The sequence below is a fragment of the Coregonus lavaretus genome, assembly GCF_964263955.1.
Source record: "Coregonus lavaretus genome assembly, chromosome: 14".
Classification (NCBI taxonomy): domain Eukaryota; kingdom Metazoa; phylum Chordata; class Actinopteri; order Salmoniformes; family Salmonidae; genus Coregonus; species Coregonus lavaretus.
The window spans coordinates 1,672,723-1,695,858 of NC_140001.1; the positions used below are offsets into that span (position 1 = coordinate 1,672,723).

The following is a 23,136-nucleotide window of genomic DNA, read 5'->3' on the forward strand; positions in this document are numbered from 1 at the left end:
TGTGAATCAACCTAAAATTGAGTAATTCCAAAAGAAAGCCAGTGTGAGGGTTTATTTTCTAAACTAATGACAGAAAAGTACTGACAAAAAAAATTATCTGGACATTAAATGAACGTTTATTTGATAAGCAGGTCTCAGACAGAATACTAGCAGCAAACATTAGCCCAGGGCAGGGGGGGCAGGGCTTCACATTACAGCTACCTGTCCCACCAATCAAAGGCACTGGCCACCAAATGCATCATACAAACTAAAGCATATTTCCCGTTTTCCCACCCCACCCCAAAATCCTTCAGCACTGATGTACGCAGAACCCCAAATCAACCCTCAGCCCGATCCCATATCATGCGAGAGTGTAGATCGATAAGTATAATTGATTTGGTGTGTATAAGAAATCTGGTGGTAACTAGCTCCACCTTGAGGTTTCACTGTATTACTACACCTGTCCAATCATCTCAGATCTACACACATGGGAGTTGGGAGCTAGGGGTCCATTTAGGTACTGGTAACCCAAATACAGAGTCACTGCCATGACATCATTACAAACCCACAGCGTGTTTAGAGGGGGCAGGAAGGAGCGGAGTGGAATGGAGCTCTAGCTAGCTACCATCTTTGGATGTTCTGGCATGGAGGGGCTGTCCATTATTAATCAATAGTCCCCATTTGTTTCAGGGCCAATTCTAAAATCCAGATTTAAATCCTCTGCGCACGTACGAGTGTATAGAGATACACACACACAGCCCGGTTCGAACTGGATCTACTGTCCAAAATGGAGGAGAGGGGTGTTTGGGAGGACATCAGTGCACAAGAAAATTAAACAAATAATCACCATTATTAAAACTAAATAAAACACCCCCCCCCTGGTGTTGGGGGGGTGAACTAACAGAGAGAAGGAAGAAAACATGTATTTTCAGTTAAAACAATATGACACTTTAAAAAGCTCCTCAGACATTAGGAGTGGTGGTTAAAACATAAAATACCCTCTCGCTCTGTTTATCTGCAGCCCAAACGGCACCCTAATCCCTATAGACTGCATTATAGACCCTGGTCAAATGTAGTGCACTATATAGAGAATAGGGTGCCATTCTCTGGTCAAATGTAGTGCACTATATAGGGAATAGGGTGCCATTTGGGAGACATCCTCTGTCTGGGGCTCAGGCCCTGGGGTTCTAGGTTCCAGGGTCCGGGTTCCAACAGAAGGCTGGGGTGTTCCGGTTCCAAGTTCTAGGTTTCGGGTGTTCTAGATTCAGGCTGGTGGACTGGAGGTTTTGTCCAGAGCTCAGAGGGAGTAGAGTAGAACCCAGAGGTTGAGCGCTGCCTCCTCCGTCTCTCTCCTCCTCGCTCTCTGGTCTTCGGTCCACTGGGCTCCTCCTGGGATCAGACCGACCCATGTGCCTGCTGGCTAGACTGCCTGGAACACAGGTGGACGCAAGACAGCATTATGGAAGACAGCAAGGAAGAGATGCACTGACCATCGGGGAATGCTGCTGTAAGGTCCTGAAACATTGAGTAAATCAAATCAAAATGTTATTTTGGCCACAAATGTGTTTACATCCCTGTTAGTGAGCGTTTCCCTCATTAAAATGCAAATACATTTATAACATTTTTGACATGCGTTTTTCTGGATTTTGTTGTTGTTATTCTGTCTCTCACTGTTCAAATAAACCTACCATTAAAATTATAGACTGATCATGTCTTTGTCAGTGGGCAAACGTACAAAATCAGCAGGGGATCAAATACTTTTTTCCCTCACTGTATATACATACATACATACATACAGTGAGGGAAAAAAGTTAAAAATAATAAAAAGTAACAAAATAACAATAACGAGGCTATATACAGGGGGTACCGGTACAGAGTCAATGTGTAATAACAGTAGAGAGTCTATATACAGGGGGTACCGGTACAGAGGCTATATACAGGGGGTACCAGTACAGAGGCTATATACAGGGGGTACCGGTACAGAGGCTATATACAGGGGGTACCAGTACAGAGGCTATATACAGGGGGTACCGGTACAGAGGCTATATACAGGGGGTACCGGTACAGATTCTATATACAGGGGGTACCAGTACAGAGGCTATATACAGGGGGTACCGGTACAGAGTCAATGTGTAATAACAGTAGGGAGGCTATATACAGGGGGTACCGGTACAGAGGCTATATACAGGGGGTACCGGTACAGAGTCAATGGGAAATAACAGTAGGGAGGCTATATACAGGGGGTACCGGTACAGAGTCAATGTGCGGGGGCACAGGTTAGTCGAGGTAGTTTGTACATGTAGGTAGGGGTAAAGTGACTATACATAGATAATAGACAGCGGGTAGCAGCAGTGTAAAAACAAAAGGGGCGGGGGGTCAATGTAAATAGTCCGGGTGGCCATTTGATGAATTGTTCAGCAGTCTTATAGCTTGGGGGTAGAAGCTGTTAAGGAGCCTTTTGGTTCTAGACTTGGCGGTCCGGTACCGCTTGCCATAGCAGAGAGAACAGTCTATGACTAGGGTGGCTGGAGTCTGACAATTTTTTGAGCTTTCCTCTGACACCGTCTAGTATACAGGTCCTGGATGGCCCCAGTGATGTAGTGGGCCGTACGCACTACCCTCTGTAGCGCCTTACGGTCGGATACCGAGCAGTTGCCATACCAGGCGGTGATGCAACCGGTCAGGATGCTCTCGATGATGCAGCTGTCAAACTTTTTGAGGATCTGGGGACCCATGCCAAATCCTTTCAGTCCCCTGAGGGGGAATAGGTGTTGTCGTGCCCTCTTCACGACTGTCTTGGTGTGTTTGGACCATGATAGTTTGTTGGTGATGTGGACACCAAGGAACTTGAAACTCTCGACCCGCTCCACTACAGCCCTGTCGATGTTAATGGGGGCGTGCTCAGTCCTCCTTTTCCTGTAGTCCACAATCATCTCCTTTGTCTTGATCACGTTGAGGGAGAGGTTGTTATCCTGGCACCACACTGCCAGGTCTCTGACCTCCTCCCTATAGGCTGTCTCATCGTTGTCGGTGATCAGGCCTACCACTGTTGTGTCGTCAGCAAACTTAATGATGGTGTTGGAGTCGTGCCTGGCCATGCAGTCATGGGTGAACAGGGAGTACAGGAGGGGACTGAGCACGCACCCCTGATGGGCCCCAGTTTTGAGGATCAGTGTGGCAGACGTGTTGTTGCCTACCCTTACCACCTGGGGGCGGCCCGTCAGGAAGTCCAGGATCCAGTTGCAGAGGGAGGTGTTTAGTCCCAGGATCCTTAGCTTAGTAATGAGCTTTGAGGGCACTATGGTGTTGAACGCTGAGCTGTAGTTAATGAACAGCATTCTCACGTAGGTGTTCCTCTTGTCCAGGTGTGAAAGGGCAGTGTGGAGTGTGATTGAGATTGCATCATCTGTGGATCTGTTGGGGCGGTATGCGAATTGGAGTGGGTCTAGGGTTTCTGGGATTATGCTGTTGATGTGAGCCATGACCAGCCTTTCAAAGCACTTCATGGCTACAGACGTGAGTGCTACGGGTCGGTAGTCATTTAGGCAGGTTACCTTCGCATTCTTGGGCACAGGGACTATGGTGGTCTGCTTGAAACATGTAGGTATTACAGACTCGGTCAGGGAGAGGTTGAAAATGTCAGTAAAGACTCTTGCCAGTTGGTCCGCGCATGCTTTGAGTACACGTCCTGGTAATCCATCTGGCCCCGCGGCCTTGTGAATGTTGACCTGCTTAAAGGTCTTGCTCACATCGGCTGCCGTACAAGGTGGTGATACAGCCCGACAGGATGCTCTCAATGGTGCATCTGTAAAAGTTTGTGAGGGTCTTAGGGCCTAGCCAAATATCTTTAGCCTCCGGAGGTTGAAGAGGCACTGATGCGCCTTCTTCACCACACTGTCTGTGTGGGTGGACCATTTCAGTTTGTCAGTGATGTGTACGCCGAGGAACTTGAAGCTTTCCACCCTCCCTACTGCGGTCCCGTCAATGTGGATAGGGGCGTGCTCCCTCTGCTGTTTCCTGAAGTCCACGATCAGCTCCTTCGTTTTGTTGACGTTGAGGGAGAGGTTATTTTCCTGGCAGCACTCCGCCACATATGGTTACATGCACACAATAACACAATTATTGTGAATATTCAGATGAACATAATAGTTCGATTAAAACGTTTACATGCTTTGCAAGAAGAATGATTTCCCTAATAATCCTGTTTACATGGACACATCTGAAAATCAGGCTACTGATGGGACTTTGATAAATGCAGAAAATCGCCACTCAAAATGTTATTTTTGTGAAAACTATTTAATTCTGAGTTATAAAGTTTGTATGTGAAATACAGTGCTGGAACTCTGGCGTTTACCAATGATGGCTCAGAACACCAGGTGTTTTAATCGGCGTATTCTTCCTTCCATTATGACCAGCAGAGGGAGGTGTTACCATGACTATTACATAACCTGCCTACTGCCATAATCAGATTCATATCGAATTATTAGTGTGCATGTAAACATACTCATTGACCTTGGTTTTGAAAAGCTAATAGGAAATTATAATCATACATATTCAACTACAAACACATAAAAACCACTGACCTGCTTGTGGACTCAAATCACATTTTGTTGTTGCTTCTTTTTCTCCTGTTGAGGGGAGCCCTGGACAAATGAACACACAGGAGGGTTAGAACAAGTGCGCGCGCTTGTGTGTGTGTCAATGTTTGTGTGAATATTCATCGTACCCGTCTTTCTCTCTCTCTTAAATTCCTCATGTGGCTCGTAGAGGGAGAGGAGTTTTCTGCTTTGGCACCTGCATCAGACAGAAACATCAACACCACAACACTTTCTACAACAGACAGCCAGCCAGAGACAGACAGCCAGCCAGCCAGAGACAGCGAGCCAGAGAGAGACAGACAGCCAGCCAGAGAGAGACAGCCAACCAGCCAGAGAGAGACAGCCAGCCAGCCAGAGACAGCCAGCCAGAGAGAGACAGACAGCCAGCCAGAGAGAGACAGCCAGCCAGCCAGAGAGAGACAGCCAGCCAGCCTGAGAGAGACAGCCAGCCAACCAGAGACAGCCAGCCAGCCAGAGAGAGACAGCCAGCCAACCAGAGACAGCCAGCCAGAGAGAGACAGCCAGCCAGCCAGAGAGAGACAGCCAGCCAGCCAGAGAGAGACAAACAGCCAGCCAGCCAGCCAGCCAGAGAGACAGCCAGCCAGCCAGCCAGCGAGACAGCCAGCCAGCCAGCCAGCGAGACAGCCAGCCAGCCAGAGAGACAGCCAGAGAGACAGCCAGCCAGCCAGAGAGAGACAGCCAGCCAGCCAGAGACAGCCAGCCAGCCAGAGAGAGAGAGACAGCCAGCCAGCCAGAGACAAACAGCCAGCCAGAGACAGCCAGCCAGAGAGAGACAGCCAACCAGCCAGAGAGAGACAGCCAGCCAGAGAGAGACAGACAGCCAGCCAGAGAGAGAGAGACAGCCAGCCAGCCAGCCAGCCTGAGAGAGACAGCCGGCCAACCAGAGACAGCCAGCCAGCCAGAGAGAGACAGCCAGCCAACCAGAGACAGCCAGCCAGCCAGAGAGAGACAGCCAGCCAGCCAGAGAGAGACAGCCAGTCAGCCAGAGAGAGACAAACAGCCAGCCAGCCAGAGAGACAGCCAGCCAGCCAGCCAGCCAGAGAGACAGCCAGCCAGCCAGAGAGACAGCCAGCCAGCCAGAGAGAGACAGCCAGCCAGCCAGAGAGAGACAGCCAGCCAGCCAGAGACAAACAGCCAGCCAGAGACAGCCAGCCAGCCAGCCAGGGACAGAATGTCAGTCAGACAGACTCAGTACTGACCTGCCGGACCTCTGTACTGGGGGCAGTCCTTCTTGATGTGGGCGTTGCTCCCACACAGGAAGCAGCATCGCTTCTCTTCCTGTCGCCTCCAGCGGTCGCCCTGACGACGTTCCCTTCCCCCCTCAGACGCCGCCCAGTCCCTCCTTCCCTCCTGCTCACGACACTGCCTAGACCTAGAGAGGAGGATGTCACACACAGACACACACACACACACAGAGAGACACACACACACACACACAGAGAGACACACACACACAAAGTCAAAACACACACACACAGACACACACAAAGTCAAAACACACACACACACACCACACGGCTAGTGGCACTCCTTACTTCCTGCGCATGGGACAGTCTTTCATGAAGTGTCCGATCTTGCCACATATCCTGCAGCAGCGGTCGTTTGGAGCCAGCTGTCCTTCTGTCAACACCTCCGGGTCAAAGAAGAACTCCTGAGAGGGACAACCAGATATTACTGTTATAAACCTCCGGGTCAAACACAAAACCACATATTACTGTTATAAACCTCAGGGTCAAACACAAAACCACATATTACTGTTATAAACCTCAGGGTCAAACACAAAACCACATATTACTGTTATAAACCTCAGGGTCAAACACAAAACCACATATTACTGTTATAAACCTCAGGGTCAAACACAAAACCACATATTACTGTTATAAACCTCAGGGTCAAACACAAAACCACATATTACTGTTATAAACCTCAGGGTCAAACACACAACCACATATTACTGTTATAAACCTCAGGGTCAAACACAAAACCACATATTACTGTTATAAACCTCAGGGTCAAACACAAAACCACATATTACTGTTATAAACCTCAGGGTCAAACACAAAACCACATATTACTGTTATAAACCTCAGGGTCAAACACAAAACCACATATTACTGTTATAAACCTCAGGGTCAAACACACAACCACATATTACTGTTATAAACCTCAGGGTCAAACACAAAACCACATATTACTGTTATATACCTCAGGGTCAAACACAAAACCACATATTACTGTTATAAACCTCAGGGTCAAACACAAAACCACATATTACTGTTATAAACCTCAGGGTCAAACACAAAACCACATATTACTGTTATAAACCTCAGGGTCAAACACAAAACCACATATTACTGTTATAAACCTCAGGGTCAAACACAAAACCACATATTACTGTTATAAACCTCAGGGTCAAACACAAAACCACATATTACTGTTATAAACCTCAGGGTCAAACACAAAACCACATATTACTGTTATAAACCTCAGGGTCAAACACACAACCACATATTACTGTTATAAACCTCAGGGTCAAACACAAAACCACATATTACTGTTATATACCTCAGGGTCAAACACAAAACCACATATTACTGTTATAAACCTCAGGGTCAAACACAAAACCACATATTACTGTTATAAACCTCAGGGTCAAACACAAAACCACATATTACTGTTATAAACCTCAGGGTCAAACACAAAACCACATATTACTGTTATAAACCTCAGGGTCAAACACAAAACCACATATTACTGTTATAAACCTCAGGGTCAAACACAAAACCACATATTACTGTTATAAACCTCAGGGTCAAACACACAACCACATATTACTGTTATAAACCTCAGGGTCAAACACAAAACCACATATTACTGTTATAAACCTCAGGGTCAAACACAAAACCACATATTACTGTTATAAACCTCAGGGTCAAACACAAAACCACATATTACTGTTATAAACCTCAGGGTCAAACACAAAACCACATATTACTGTTATAAACCTCAGGGTCAAACACAAAACCACATATTACTGTTATAAATTAGAACGATACATGAGTGCTGTATAATCCTATTAGAGATCAGGACAGAGACTCAACCACAGCACATTACCATTATACTCCTGACAGAAACACAACCACAGATTTGATTTGTGAGTGCACTTGTTTTGAATGCACTTCTTCCAAGACAATATTGAATACATCAACATTTACATTTTAGTCATTTAGCAGACGCTCTTATCCAGAGCAACTTACAGGAGCAATTAGGGTTAAGTGCCTTGCTCAAGGGCACAGAAAGATTTTTCACCTAGTCGGCTCAGGGATTCGAACCAGCAACTTTCGGTTACTGGCCCAACCCTCAACAACTAGGCTACCTGAATACTAACCATCTGCGTATTCAGGAGGGTAGGTAGTGAATACTAACCATCTGACTAGTGTACTCAGGAGGGTAGGTCTTGACTGGCGTTCCAAACACTCTCCTACCATTAATGAATGCCTTCATGATGAAGTTGGTCACTATGAAAGAGAGAGCGAGAGAAGGAGAGAGAGACCGAGAGGGAGAGAGAAGGAGAGAAGGAGAGAGAGAGGAGAGAGAGACCGAGAGGGAGAGAGAAGGAGAGAGAGCGAGAGAGATTATTGAGAGGAAGATGTGATGCTGTGAGGTCGGTGTGCTATCAGACAGACAGACAGACAGACACCTATTTCTCCTGGACAGAGACAGACAGACAGACAGACAGACAACACCTACTTCTCCTGGACAGAGACAGACAGACACCTACTTCTCCTGGACAGAGACAGACAGACAGACACCTACTTCTCCTGGACAGAGACAGACAGACAGACACCTACTTCTCCTGGACAGGCCAGCTCCCAGGTTATGGTTCAGGTCAAAAGGATCTGGAGAGAACAACAACATTAGATCAGATAACTAGATCACTGGATCCCAACCCTCCCTGGCCTTGGAGTGCTGCAGGGTGTGCAGGCTTTCATTATAACCCAGCAATGCTAAACACTCAAACTTGATGATGAGTGGAACCAGGTCAGTCGGTGGTGGGCTGAACCAGGTCAGTCGGTGGTGGGCTGAACCAGGTCAGTCGGTGGTGGGCTGAACCAGGTCAGTCGGTGGTGGGCTGAACCAGGTCAGTCGGTGGTGGGCCATCACCATCGCTCCACTCAATCCCCTCCAAAAAGTGCCATGTTTACTGTCAAGAAAACTGTGCTAGGAGTTCAATAGGAATAAATGAAGTACTGACCTTCGATGACGATGTACTTGGAGGTCCACTGCTTGTTGAAGGTGGTAAGAGCTGCTCTCTGTCTGATGGAGATGACGTGTTCTCTGAAGTCAAAGGTCTCAGTGTAGAACTGCAGCAGGCCCAGCCACAGAGACCCTACACACTCCATGTTCCTCTGCTGCCAGCGCTCAGGCTAGAGAGAGAGAGAGAGGGCGAGAGAGAGAGGGCGAGAGAGAGAGAGAGAGAGAGAGAGAGAGAGAGAGAGAGAGAGAGAAACGGGGTTAAATTCTATAACCACCTAAAAGGAAGCGATTCCCAAACCTTCCATAACACAGCCATCACCTACAGAGAGATGAACCTGGAGAAGAGTCCCCTAAGCAAGCTGGTCCTGGGGCTCTGTTCACAAACACAAACAGACCCCACAGAGCCCCAGGACAGCAACACAAGTAGACCCAACCAAATCATGAGAAAAAATATATAATTATTTCCAATGTGTCAAGTAATTAACAAAAAAACTGCGCAAACTAGAATGCTATTTGGCCCTAAACAGAGAGTACACAGTGGCAGAATACCTGACCACTGTGACTGACCCAAACTTAAGGAAAGCTTTGACTATGTACAGACTCAGTGAGCATAGCCTTGCTATTGAGAAAGGCTGCCATAGGCAGACCTGGCTCTCAAGAGAAGACAGGCTATGTGCACACTGCCCACAAAATGAGGAGGAAACTGAGCTGCACTTCCTAACCTCCTGCCAAATGTATGACCATATTAGAGACACATATTTCCCTCAGATTACACAGACCCACAAAGAATTTGAAAACAAATCAAACGTTGATAAACTCCCATATCTGTTAGGTGGAATACCGCAGTGTGCCATCACAGCAGCTAGATTTGTGGCCCGTTGCCACAAGAAATGGGCAACCAGTGAAGAACAAACACCATTGTAAATAACACCCATATTTATGTCACGCTGGTGCCAGCAGCAGGCCAGCAGAGTGACTCACTAGGTTATCCAGCTGAGTGACTCACTAGGTTATCCAGCTGAGTGACTCACTAGGTTATCCAGCTGAGTGACTCACTAGGTTATCCAGCTGAGTGACTCACTAGGTTATCCAGCTGAGTGACTCACTAGGTTATCCAGCTGAGTGACTCACTAGGTTATCCAGCTGAGTGACTCACCAGGTTATCCAGCTGAGTGACTCACTAGGTTATCCAGCTGAGTGACTCACTAGGTTATCCAGCTGAGTGACTCACCAGGTTATCCAGCTGAGTGACTCACCAGGTTATCCAGCTGAGTGACTCACCAGGTTATCCAGCTGAGTGACTCACCAGGTTATCCAGCTGAGTGACTCACCAGGTTATCCAGCTGAGTGACTCACCAGGTTATCCAGCTGAGTGACTCACCAGGTTATCCAGCTGAGTGACTCACCAGGTTATCCAGCTGAGTGACTCACTAGGTTATCCAGCTGAGTGACTCACTAGGTTATCCAGCTGAGTGACTCACTAGGTTATCCAGCTGAGTGACTCACTAGGTTATCCAGCTGAGTGACTCACTAGGTTATCCAGCTGAGTGACTCACTAGGTTATCCAGCTGAGTGACTCACTAGGTTATCCAGCTGAGTGACTCACTAGGTTATCCAGCTGAGTGACTCACTAGGTTATCCAGCTGAGTGACTCACTAGGTTATCCAGCTGAGTGACTCACTAGGTTATCCAGCTGAGTGACTCACTAGGTTATCCAGATCATCGTAGAAGTAGACGTTCCATCCATCCACCAAAACCTCTGGCTTCGCTTCCCCGTCATAAATCTACAAACACATGAAGTTACATCAATACATCAATAAATCCACAAACACATGAAGTTACATCAATAAATCCACAAAACACATGAAGTTACATCAATCTCTCTATTGAGTAAACAATGTGAACATTCTGGAGCCAGTAAAAGAGTCAGCTAATCTAACCCCCGAGTCAGCTAATCTAACCCCCGAGTCAGCTAATCTAACCCCCGAGTCAGCTAATCTAACCCCCGAGTCAGCTAATCTAACCCCCGAGTCAGCTAATCTAACCCCCGAGTCAGCTAATCTAACCCCCGAGTCAGCTAATCTAACCCCCGAGTCAGCTAATCTAACCCCCGAGTCAGCTAATCTAACCCCCGAGTCAGCTAATCTAACCCCCGAGTCAGCTAATCTAACCCCCGAGTCAGCTAATCTAACCCCCGAGTCAGCTAATCTAACCCCCAGAGTCAGCTAATCTAACCCCCAGAGTCAGCTAATCTAACCCCAGAGTCAGCTAATCTAACCCCCGAGTCAGCTAATCTAACCCCCAGAGTCAGCTAATCTAACCCCCAGAGTCAGCTAATCTAACCCCAGAGTCAGCTAATCTAACCCCAGAGTCAGCTAATCTAACCCCCAGAGTCAGCTAATCTAACCCCCGAGTCAGCTAATCTAACCCCCAGAGTCAGCTAATCTAACCCCAGAGTCAGCTAATCTAACCCCCGAGTCAGCTAATCTAACCCCCGAGTCAGCTAATCTAACCCCCGAGTCAGCTAATCTAACCCCAGAGTCAGCTAATCTAACCCCCGAGTCAGCTAATCTAACCCCCGAGTCAGCTAATCTAACCCCAGAGTCAGCTAATCTAACCCCCAGAGTCAGCTAATCTAACCCCAGAGTCAGCTAATCTAACCCCAGAGTCAGCTAATCTAACCCCAGAGTCAGCTAATCTAACCCCAGAGTCAGCTAATCTAACCCCAGAGTCAGCTAATCTAACCCCAGAGTCAGCTAATCTAACCCCAGAGTCAGCTAATCTAACCCCCGAGTCAGCTAATCTAACCCCAGAGTCAGCTAATCTAACCCCAGAGTCAGCTAATCTAACCCCCAGAGTCAGCTAATCTAACCCCCAGAGTCAGCTAATCTAACCCCCGAGTCAGCTAATCTAACCCCCGAGTCAGCTAATCTAACCCCCGAGTCAACTAATCTAACCCCCGAGTCAGCTAATCTAACCCCAGAGTCAGCTAATCTAACCCCCGAGTCAGCTAATCTAACCCCCGAGTCAGCTAATCTAACCCCCGAGTCAGCTAATCTAACCCCCGAGTCAGCTAATCTAACCCCCGAGTCAGCTAATCTAACCCCCGAGTCAGCTAATCTAACTCCTCTGTTGTAGGTAGAATATCACCCGTGTGAGTTACCTCCTGCAGCACAGGTATAACGGGTGGGTTCCTCTGTTGGAGGTAGAATAGCACCATCAGGGTGTAGCCGTAGGAGGACAGACTGCCTCGGGACGCATCACCTATATCACACATCTAGACCAGGGGACAGACAGACTCATTCAATTATCATCAGAAGCTTCTAGTGCAGTGCTAAACGTGCTGGGCCATCGGCGTGTGTTCGGCTCACCTTGGCCAAGACCTTCATGACGTAGCACAGTATCTTGACTCGGGGGTCGACGGCAGCGTAGGACGCCAACAGACGTGTGTTGTACAGGGCCAGCGTGTTGTAGAGGGATATGTCTCCCTCCAGGCCCGTTCTGACGTGGTAGAACTTAACGATGGGGACTTTAGCTGTAGTGATGGGGAGGATGTTCCTTAGACCTGGGGGGGGGGCAGATACAGCATTAAGGGACTAGAAAGATAACCATTATTATAGGGTAGTGTCTAGACACTGACCTGGGGGGGGGCAGATACAGCATTAAGGGACTAGAAAGATAACCATTATTATAGGGTAGTGTCTAGACACTGACCTGGGGGGGGGACAGATACAGCATTAAGGGACTAGAAAGATAACCATTATTATAGGGTAGTGTCTAGACACTGACCTGGGGGGGGGCAGATACAGCATTAAGGGACTAGAAAGATAACCATTATTATAGGGTAGTGTCTAGACACTGACCTGGGGGGGGGCAGATACAGCATTAAGGGACTAGAAAGATAACCATTATTATAGGGTAGTGTCTAGACACTGACCTGGGGGGGGGACAGATACAGCATTAAGGGACTAGAAAGATAACCATTATTATAGGGTAGTGTCTAGACACTGACCTGGGTGTTTCCTCAGCAGTCTGGCCAGAGACTCTATGATGCTGATACAGTCCAGACCCTGCAGGGGAAAATAAATTATTACTTTTCAAAACAGGATTTCAGAAGAGGTGTGTTTATGGGATTCACTTAATGGTTTATCGATAGAGAGAATAGTTGTCTTGATAAGAGAGAAGGAGAAAAGCAGAGAGATTACTTCAGCGGTGTCCTCTCCGTCCAGCACCATACAGATGTCCAGGTCACTCTGCTTGAAGCCAAAGCCATTTTTAGATGAACCAAACAGTCTCAGCCTGGCACCTGTCAATCAATCAAGCAACCAGTCAACCAAACAGTTAAAGTACGGAACCTGTCAGTCACAAGAAATAACAACTACATATCTGCTACCACATGGAGAGTGGACATCTCTCCTCCAATCTTCCTTTAGACAACAACTTTTAGAGGTGAACATTATTTCCCCAGAGTATCAGGTGTGTCATGGCGTCTCACCAGTGAACTGGCGTTTGACGAAGCTCTCCAGGTCCAGTAGGATGTGTTCTCTCACTCCCACCTCCACCTCATCTAGAGCAAAGTCTCCTGGGAAATTCAATCAAATAAACAGTCAATTCCCGGGAAATATTAAATTAAATATATTTTAAAGTAACGACGTGGAACGGTACATCCTGTACAGAATGTACAGATCATTTGAAGAACAGGTAACACGCGCACACACAGGCAGACTTACGGTAGCACTGTTGGCAGACGGTGTTGAGTGTTTTGAGGAAGGCGGGCGTCATGGGAGGGAGAGGGGCTAGCTGTACCCTCTGGAAGTCCTCAGGGCAGTCCTTCTTTAGATGGCCGTCACGCTTACACACACCGCACACCACTGTGTGGGACTGAACCACACACAGACACAAGGTTAGCAAATCATAACAGTTTTAGACTTTGTTTGCAAGAACTTTGAAAGAAAATGTGTGATCACGTGGTCATATCTACCCTGCCGCGGGTGAACGCCTGTCTGGTGAACCCATAGCAGAGAACACTGGCCCCCTCGGTCCTGTTGTCTGGTGCTTCCTGCTTGGGCGGGTCCTCTGGTACTGTGGGTGGGGCTACCTCATCCTCCTCATCCAATGAGCCGGGAGTGTCTAGGTCTGGCCCCTCCTCATCGGAGAGTTGCTCCTCTCCTGAGACCTCGTCCAATGGGAACAGCTCTTCGTCCTCTGTGGTCACACTGTCTAGGTGATGTCTGGGATATACTCCATCCTCCTCTTCAGACAGGCTGTTCTTCCCCAAGTCTTCCTCTTCTTTCTCTTGGTCGGACTCTGGAGGGCTCTCCTCCTCTTCCTCCATACAGTCAGAATCCTGCACATCTGCCTCTCCTTTCTGCTTAGTGGTTGCCTGGGATTCCAGGATGAGACCACTCAACCCTGATTGAACAAGGCCAACGTCACTCGGAGCCTTATGTCCAGGCCCTGGCTTGTGATTGGCTCCTCGCGGCTCTGCTGTCGTGTGGTTGGCTGAGGGGAGCCTGAGGGGCAGGGCGAAGTACTTGTAGGTAGATTTGAGGCAGTGGAGGATGTACTCGTACATCTGTTGGCTGTTCAACGTACGAGCCACGTTCCTCTTCACAGCAAACGGATCTAAAAACACACGACTTCATTAGATCATAAACTCATCTCAAAATCATAACTTGTGTATCTGTGTCATGATTTGCTAAACAACTGTTCCCCATTCACAAAGTCTACCTGGAAACAGCTTACACAGGTTTAGCATTCAAAGTGAACAATTGGAGACCTTAATTCCGGTTAACTACACTGGGCTGGGTTCAACCACCACAGGTTATCCGGCTCCAACTAGAAAATAGCTACTAAAACATGTAGGAGACTGAAGGCAACAATACCCTCCACGGCAATGCGTTTCTTGGGCCAGTCCTTGGCCTCCCGTGATAGGACGAGGCTGGTACGCACGCTGATGACACACTCCGCCATGTTGAACTCCAGCGAATAAAAACGCAGCATCTCCACCCACAGAAGACCCACCGCTGGAGGAGAGACAGGTCTCTGGAACACCAGAGGAGCCTGGAGAGAGAGAGAGAGAAACACAATCACTGACAATGTTGAGCACCCACAGGGTGCGGTGGCCTCGCCCACCCCACAGAACACAGTGGCAATCGGGGGAGAAGGGCCTTGGTCAGGGAGGTGACCAAGAACCCAATGGTCACTCTGACAGAGCTCCAGAATTCCTCTGTGGAGATGGGAGAACCTTCCAGAAGGACAACCATCTCTGCAGCATTCCACCAATCAGGCCTTTATGGTAGTGTGGCCAGACGGAAGCCACTCCTCAGTAAAAGGCACATGACAGCTCGCTTGGAGTTTGCGAAAAGGCACCTAAAAGGACTCTGACCATGAGAAACAAGATTCTCTGGTCTAATGAAACCAAGATTTTACTGAATGCCAAGTGTCACGTCTGGCGGAAACCTGGCACCATCCCTATGGTGAAGCATGGTAGTGGCAGCCCCTATTACTTGCCTGTTCAACCTCTCTTTCGTAACGTCTGAGATCCCCAGAGATTGGAAAGCTGCCGCGGTCATCCCCCTCTTCAAAGGGGGTGACACTCTAGATCCAAACTGTTACAGACCTATATCCATCCTGCCCTGCCTTTCAAAAGTTTTTGAAAGCCAAGTTAACAAACAGATCACCGACCATTTCGAATCCCACCGTACCTTCTCCGCTATGCAATCCGGTTTCCGAGCTGGTCATGGGTGCACTTCAGCCACGCTCAAGGTCCTAAACGATATTATAACCGCGATCGATAATAGACAGTACTGTGCAGCCGTTTTCATTGACCTGGCCAAGGCTTTCGACTCTGTCAACCACCGCATTCTTATTGGCAGACTAAATAGCCTTGGTTTCTCAAATGACTGCCTCGCCTGGTTCACCAACTACTTCTCAGATAGAGTTCAATGTGTCAAATCGGAGGGCCTGTTGTCTGGACCTATGGCAGTCTCTATGGGGGTGCCACAGGGTTCAATTCTTGGGCCGACTCTTTTCTCTGTGTATATCAATGACGTCGCTCTTGCTGCTGGTGACTCTCAGATCCACCTCTACGCAGACGACACCATTTTGTATACATCTGGCCCTTCATTGGACACTGTAATAACAAACCTCCAAACGAGCTTCAACGCCATACAACACTCCTTCAGTAGCCTCCAACTGCTCTTAAACGCTAGTAAAACTAAATGCATGCTCTTCAATCGAATGCTGCTGGCACCCGCCCACCCGACTAGAATCACTACTCGACGGGTCTGACCTAGAGTATGTGGACAACTACAAATACCTAGGTGTCTGGTTAGACTGTAAACTCTCCTTCCAGACTCACATTAAGAATCTCCAATCCAAAGTTAAATCTAGAATCAGCTTCCTATTTCGCAACAAAGCCTCCTTCACTCATGCTGCCAAACATGCCCTCGTAAAACTGACTATCCTACCGATCCTTGACTTCGGCGATGTCATTTACAAAATAGCCTCCAACACTCTACTCAGCAAATTGGATGTAGTCTATCACAGTGCCATCCGTTTTGTCTCCAAAGCCCCATATACTACCCACCATTGTGACCTGTACGCTCTTGTTGGCTGGTCCTCACTACATATTCGTCGCCAAACCCACTGGCTCCAGGCCATCTATAAATCACTGCTAGGCAAATCCCTGTCTTATCTTAGCTCATTGGTCACCATAGCAGCACCCACCCGTAGTCTGCGCTCCAGCAGGTATATCTCACTGGTCATCCCCAAAGCCAACACCTCCTTTGGCCGCCATTCCTTCCAGTTCTCTGCTGCCAATGACTGGAACGAATTGCAAAAATCTCTGAAGCTGGAGACTCTTATCTCCCTCACTAACTTTAAGCATCAGTTGTCAGAGCACCTTACCGATCACTGCACCTGTACACAGCCCATCTGAAATTAGCCCGCCCAACTACCTCATCCCTATATTGTTATTTATTTTGCTCTTTTGCACCCCAGTATCTCTATTTGCACATCATCTCTTGCACATCTAGCATTCCAGTGTTAATACTAATTGTAATTATTCTGCACTATAGCCTATTTATTGCCTTACCTCCATAACTTGCTACATTTGCACACACTGTATATATATTTTCTGTTGTATTTTTTGACTGTATGTTTTGTTTACCCCATATGTAACTCTGTGTTGTTGTTTTTAATCGCACTGCTTTGCTTTATCTTGGCCAGGTCGCAGTTGTAAATGAGAACTTGTTCTCAACTGGTTTACCTGGTTAAATAAAGGTGAAATAAAATAAAATAAAAAATAAAATAAAAAATGCTGTGGGGATGTTTTCAGTGGCAGGGACTGGGAGACTAGTCAGGATCGAGGGAAAGATGAAAGGAGCAAAGTACAGAGAGATCCTTGATGAAAACCTGCTCCAGAGCGCTCAGGACCTCAGACTGGGGCGAAGGTTCACCTTCCAACAGGACAACAACCCTAAGCACACTGCCAAGACAACGCAGGAGTGGCTTCGGGACAAGTCTCTGAATGTCCTTGAGTGGCCCAGCCAGAGCCCGGACTTGAACCCGATCTAACATCTCTGGAGAGACGTGAAAATAGCTGTGCAGCGACGCTCCCCATCCAACCTGACAGAGCTTGAGAGGATCTGCAGAGAAGAATGGGAGAAACTCCCCAAATACAGGTGTGCCAAACTTGTAGCGTCATACCCAAGAAGACTTGAGGCTGTAATCGCTGCCAAAGGTGCTTCAACAAAGTACTGAGTAAAGGCTCTGAATACTGATGTAAATGTCATATTTCCGTTTTTATATTTTTTATAAATGTACAGAAATTTCTAAAAATTATTTTTTGCTTTGTCATTATGGGTTTTGTGTGTAGATTGAGGAGGGAAAAAAACAATTTAATCCATTTTAGAATAAGGCTGTAACGTAACAAAATGTGGAAAAAGTCAAGTGGTCTGAATACATTCAGAATGCATTGTATAGTTACCTCCCCCCAACCCAAAGGGTGTAGTTACCTCCCCCCAACCCAAAGGGTGTAGTTACCTCCCCCCAACCCAAAGGGTGTAGTTACCTCCCCCCAACCCAAAGGGTGTAGTTACCTCCCCCCAACCCAAAGGGTGTAGTTACCCCCCCCACCCCCAAAGGGTGTAGTTACCTCCCCCCAACCCAAAGGGTGTAGTTACCACCCCCACAGGGTGTAGTTACCTCCCCCTCCCCACAGGGTGTAGTTACCTTCCCCACAGGGTGTAGTTACCTTCCCCACAGGGTGTAGTTACCTCGCCCACCCCCACAGGGTGTAGTTACCTCCCCCCCACCCCCACAGGGTGTAGTTACCTCCCCCACCCCCACAGGGTGTAGTTACCTCCCCCCAACCCAAAGGGTGTAGTTACCTCCCCCTCCCCCACAGGGTGTAGTTACCTCCCCCCAACCCAAAGGGTGTAGTTACATCCCCCTCCCCCACAGGGTGTAGTTACCTCCCCCTCCCCACAGGGTGTAGTTACATCCCCCTCCCCCACAGGGTGTAGTTACCTCCCCGCCTCCCCACAGGGTGTAGTTACCTCCCCCTCCCCCACAGGGTGTAGTTACCTCCCCCTCCCCCACAGGGTGTAGTTACCTCCCCCACAGGGTGTAGTTACCTCCCCCACAGGGTGTAGTTACCTCCCCCACAGGGTGTAGTTACCTCCCCCACAGGGTGTAGTTACCTCCCCCACAGGGTGTAGTTTCCTCCCCAACAGGGTGTAGTTACCTCCCCCACCCCCACAGGGTGTAGTTACCTCCCCCACAGGGTGTAGTTACCTCCCCCACCCCCACAGGGTGTAGTTACCTCCCCCACAGGGTGTAGTTACCTCCCCCACAGGGTGTAGTTACCTCCCCCCAACCCACAGGGTGTAGTTACCTCCCCCCAACCCACAGGGTGTAGTTACCTCCCCCACAGGGTGTAGTTACCTCCCCCACAGGGTGTAGTTACCTCCCCCACCCCCACAGGGTGTAGTTACCTCCCCCACAGGGTGTAGTTACCTCCCCCACCCCCACAGGGTGTAGTTACCTCCCCCACAGGGTGTAGTTACCTCCCCCACAGGGTGTAGTTACCTCCCCCACAGGGTGTAGTTACCTCGCCCACCCCCACAGGGTGTAGTTACCTCCCCCACCCCCACAGGGTGTAGTTACCTCCCCCAACCCACAGGGTGTAGTTACCTCCCCCAACCCACAGGGTGTAGTTACCTCCCCCACCCCCACAGGGTGTAGTTACCTCGCCCACCCCCACAGGGTGTAGTTACCTCCCCCACCCCCACAGGGTGTAGTTTCCTCCCCCACCCCCACAGGGTGTAGTTACCTCCCCCACCCCCACAGGGTGTAGTTACCTTGCCCTCCCTGTAGATGGTTTCTGGGGTTGAGGATGAGGAGGAGTCCTTAGAGACGGGGTAGTAACCCCAGTGGACAAAGCCATCCTCCACGTAGGTGAGACTGAAGTCATACAGCCGGCTAATGGAGAACTCCTTTATCTGAGAGGGAGGAGAGAGGTGTTATGGTCAGCCTGAAGTCATACAGCCGGCTAATGGAGAACTCCTTTATCTGAGAGGGAGGAGAGAGGTGTTATGGTCAGCCTGAAGTCATACAGCCGGCTAATGGAGAACTCCTTTATCTGAGAGGGAGGAGAGAGGTGTTATGGTCAGCCTGGAGTCATACAGCCTGCTAATGGAGAACTCCTTTATCTGAGAGGGAGGAGAGAGATGTTATGGTCAGCCTGAAGTCATACAGCCGGCTAATGGAGAACTCCTTTATCTGAGAGGGAGGAGAGAGATGTTATGTTAGACGCAGTGTGTTCCTCGTGTCCCAGGTTAAGGTCTGTGTCTGTCCCTCGTGTCCCAGGTTAAGGTCTGTGTCTGTCCCTCGTGTCCCAGGTTAAGGTCTGTGTCTGTCCCTCGTGTCCCAGGTTAAGGTCTGTGTCTGTCCCTCGTGTCCCAGGTTAAGGTCTGTGTCTGTCCCTCGTGTCCCAGGTTAAGGTCTGTGTCTGTCCCTCGTGTCCCAGGTTAAGGTCTGTGTCTGTCCCTCGTGTCCCAGGTTAAGGTCTGTGTCTGTCCCTCGTGTCCCAGGTTAAGGTCTGTGTGTACCTCGTGTCCCAGGTTAAGGTCTGTGTCTGTCCCTCGTGTCCCAGGTTAAGGTCTGTGTGTCCCTCGTGTCCCAGGTTAAGGTCTGTGTCTGTACCTCGTGTCCCAGGTTAAGGTCTGTGTCTGTCCCTCGTGTCCCAGGTTAAGGTCTGTGTCTGTCCCTCGTGTCCCAGGTTAAGGTCTGTGTCTGTCCCTCGTGTCCCAGGTTAAGGTCTGTGTGTACCTCGTGTCCCAGGTTAAGGTCTGTGTGTACCTCGTGTCCCAGGTTAAGGTCTGTGTGTACCTCGTGTCCCAGGTTAAGGTCTGTGTCTGTCCCTCGTGTCCCAGGTTAAGGTCTGTGTCTGTCCCTCGTGTCCCAGGTTAAGGTCTGTGTGTACCTCGTGTCCCAGGTTAAGGTCTGTGTGTACCTCGTGTCCCAGGTTAAGGTCTGTGTGTACCTCGTGTCCCAGGTAGGCAGGCAGGATGGACTGTTTCCTCTGCTGGAGGAAGTAGATGACCATGAGAGCCAAGACGTACGACGGCAGACCTCCCTCCTCCGCTCGGTCCACGTGACAGATCTAACAGGCAGAAACAACGTCAAAACACTGAAACCTGGGACACAAAGGACATTCTGTCTATGAGGCGAATCCTAACTGCCACTCAACCCACATTTGAAGTTAGTCTACCATTTACATCGTAGCATGATTATGTGAAAATTGAACTTAATTCATCCCTCAGTGATGAATGAGGTTTCTACAAGCCAAAATGTCTTAGGAACTTCGGCACCTCACCTAAAAAAAAAACATCTAGAGGAAACACTACTAGGCTAACCGGTGATCAGGTATTAACCAGGTTACTGAGGTGATTGACAGGTGTGTGGGCCAATTAATAAACTCACCCGGGCCCAGTGTCTGAAGCCCAGGACCAGCGGCAGCAGGAGAGGCTCCCGATTGGCCAGCTCAGACAGGAAGGAGGTGGTCAAGCAGGCGTTGTCATTTCCTGCGCTCACCTTACACACCAGACCGCTTGAGGAACAACAACAACAATAACAGACAGGTTCTTCCTGTACCCAAAAACTACAGGGCCCATCAGCCACATTTTCACATCAGTCAAAGGGAGATGTGGTTATTTTCAGGAAGATTAGTGCTAAACAATACAACTGTCATATAGTCAGATAGCAGCACATTAGAAAGAACAGTCTAATGTTTCACTAACAATGGATGTGATTAATGAAGGACTGACCTGCCCTCGTCTTTACAGATGACCACAGGTACCCTGGCATGGAAGTCTGCCTCCAGGTTACCATAGAGAACTGGAAACAACCATCATCATCATCACCATCACCATCATCACAACCACCATCACAAACAACCACCATCACCACAAACACCATCCTCTTTATCACAAACAACCATCACAACCACCATCATTGTCGTCATCACAAACAACGATCAACAACATCTCAGAGTGATCACTCCATTGATGGCGATCACAATGTTTAACGCTAAAAGTATAATTGGTTATTATGGGGTTTTTCTAGCTAGCGTAGCATCACAAGAGGTAAAAATGTACTCACTACTGACAGACAGACTCTCCTGAACCAGCAACAGAACCTCTGGTTGATGCATCTGTGAATACAGGCACATTTCAAAACTCCTAAAGTATAAACACTGAACAAAAATACAAACGCAACATCCATCAATTTCAAAGATTTTACTGAGTTCATATAAGGAAATTCATTAGGCCCTAATCTTTGGATTTCACATGACTGGGAATACAGATATGCATCTGTTGGTCACAGATACCTTTAAAAAAAAAAGTTGTTCCATATATAAAAAAGGTAGGGTTGTGGATCAGAAAACCAGTCAGTATCTGGTGTGACCATCATTTGCCTCTTGCAGCGCGACACATCTCCTTCGCATAGAGTTGATCAGGCTGTTGATTGTGGCCTGTTGAATGTGGTCCCACTCCTCTTCAATGGCTGTGCGAAGTTGCTGGATATTGGCGGGAACTGGAACAAGCTGTTGTACACGTCGATCCAGAGCATCCCAAACATGCTCAATAGGTCACGTCTGGTGAGTATGCAGGCCATGGAAGAACTGGGACATTTTCAGATTCCAGGAATTGTGTACAGATCCTTGCGACATGGGGCCGTGCATTATCATGCTGAAACATGAGGTGATGGCAGCAGATGAATGGCACGACAATGGGCCTCAGGATCTCGTCACTGTATCTCTGTGCTTTCAAATTGCCATAGATAAAATGCAATGGTGTTCGTTGTCCATAGCTTATACCTGCCCATACCATAACCCCACCGCCACCATGGGGCACTCTATTCACAACGTTGACATCAATAAACCGCTCGCCCACACGACGCCATCTGACCGGTACAGTTGAAACCGGGATTAATCTGTGAAGAGCACACTTCTCCAGCGTGCCAGTGGCCATTGAAGGTGAGCGTTTGCTGAAGTCGGTTATGACACCGAACTGCAGTCGGGTCAAGACCCTGGTGAGGACGACGAGCACGCAGATGAGCTTCCCTGAAACGGTTTCTGACAGTTTGTGCAGAAATTCTTCAGTTAGCTAACATTGAACCTAGTTGGTTAGCTTTAGCTACCTGCAGATTCATGCATAGTAGTAACGTTATGAGTTGGGATTATGGTTCATTGTTTAGCTAGCTAGCTACACGTCTAAACAAAAGACTCCACTATGCAAGTAACCATTTCACTGTACCGTTTACACCAGGGGTACTCAACTCTTACCCTACGAGGTCCGGAGCCTGCTGGTTTTCTGTTCTACCTGATAATGAATTGCTCCCACCTGGTGTCCCAGGTCTAAAATCAGTCCCTGAATAGAGAACAATGAAAAAATGCAGTGGAACTGGCTTGGAGGTCCAGAGTTGAGTTGGAGCGGTTTACACCTTCTGTATCCTGTGCATGTGACAAATAAACTTAGATTTTATTTTATGTAGTAATAATATAGTGAGTGTTTACCAGAGACGGTAATGTGAAGAACAACATGACCTGCACCAAAGTCAGATTAGGACATAACGTTAGGCCAACGAGACGGTATCCAAGTTCTACAATTGTCAGGTAGAACGCCCTGCTTTTATTTAGTCACACCCACAACCAGCTCCCGTCGGACTGCCGCGCAGATTTACATTTTTGTTCAGTATAGATACAACACAG

General features: G+C 48.3%; 1 protein-coding gene across 1 annotated transcript in view; it reads right to left on the bottom strand.

Moving 5' to 3' along the window:
* Positions 1 to 37: 37 nt before the first annotated feature.
* LOC311141339 (terminal uridylyltransferase 7-like) overlaps positions 38 to 23,136 on the bottom strand; it is a 28,234-nt gene continuing 5,135 nt past the window's right edge. Inside the window, exons 8-29 of the mRNA XM_084176634.1 lie at positions 21,525 to 21,576; positions 21,191 to 21,260; positions 20,847 to 20,973; positions 20,407 to 20,526; positions 19,223 to 19,363; positions 14,741 to 14,918; positions 13,837 to 14,480; positions 13,586 to 13,736; positions 13,351 to 13,437; positions 13,061 to 13,161; positions 12,868 to 12,925; positions 12,227 to 12,420; positions 12,019 to 12,132; positions 10,562 to 10,639; positions 8,854 to 9,025; positions 8,450 to 8,497; positions 8,025 to 8,116; positions 6,134 to 6,249; positions 5,798 to 5,970; positions 4,706 to 4,773; positions 4,563 to 4,622; positions 38 to 1,408 (exon numbers count right to left, since the gene is read on the bottom strand). Of these exons, the coding sequence (XP_084032760.1) occupies positions 4,575 to 4,622; positions 4,706 to 4,773; positions 5,798 to 5,970; positions 6,134 to 6,249; positions 8,025 to 8,116; positions 8,450 to 8,497; positions 8,854 to 9,025; positions 10,562 to 10,639; positions 12,019 to 12,132; positions 12,227 to 12,420; positions 12,868 to 12,925; positions 13,061 to 13,161; positions 13,351 to 13,437; positions 13,586 to 13,736; positions 13,837 to 14,480; positions 14,741 to 14,918; positions 19,223 to 19,363; positions 20,407 to 20,526; positions 20,847 to 20,973; positions 21,191 to 21,260; positions 21,525 to 21,576 (2,832 nt within the window). The 3' untranslated portion in view covers positions 38 to 1,408; positions 4,563 to 4,574. The remainder of the gene's footprint in view (positions 1,409 to 4,562; positions 4,623 to 4,705; positions 4,774 to 5,797; positions 5,971 to 6,133; positions 6,250 to 8,024; positions 8,117 to 8,449; positions 8,498 to 8,853; positions 9,026 to 10,561; positions 10,640 to 12,018; positions 12,133 to 12,226; positions 12,421 to 12,867; positions 12,926 to 13,060; positions 13,162 to 13,350; positions 13,438 to 13,585; positions 13,737 to 13,836; positions 14,481 to 14,740; positions 14,919 to 19,222; positions 19,364 to 20,406; positions 20,527 to 20,846; positions 20,974 to 21,190; positions 21,261 to 21,524; positions 21,577 to 23,136) is intronic.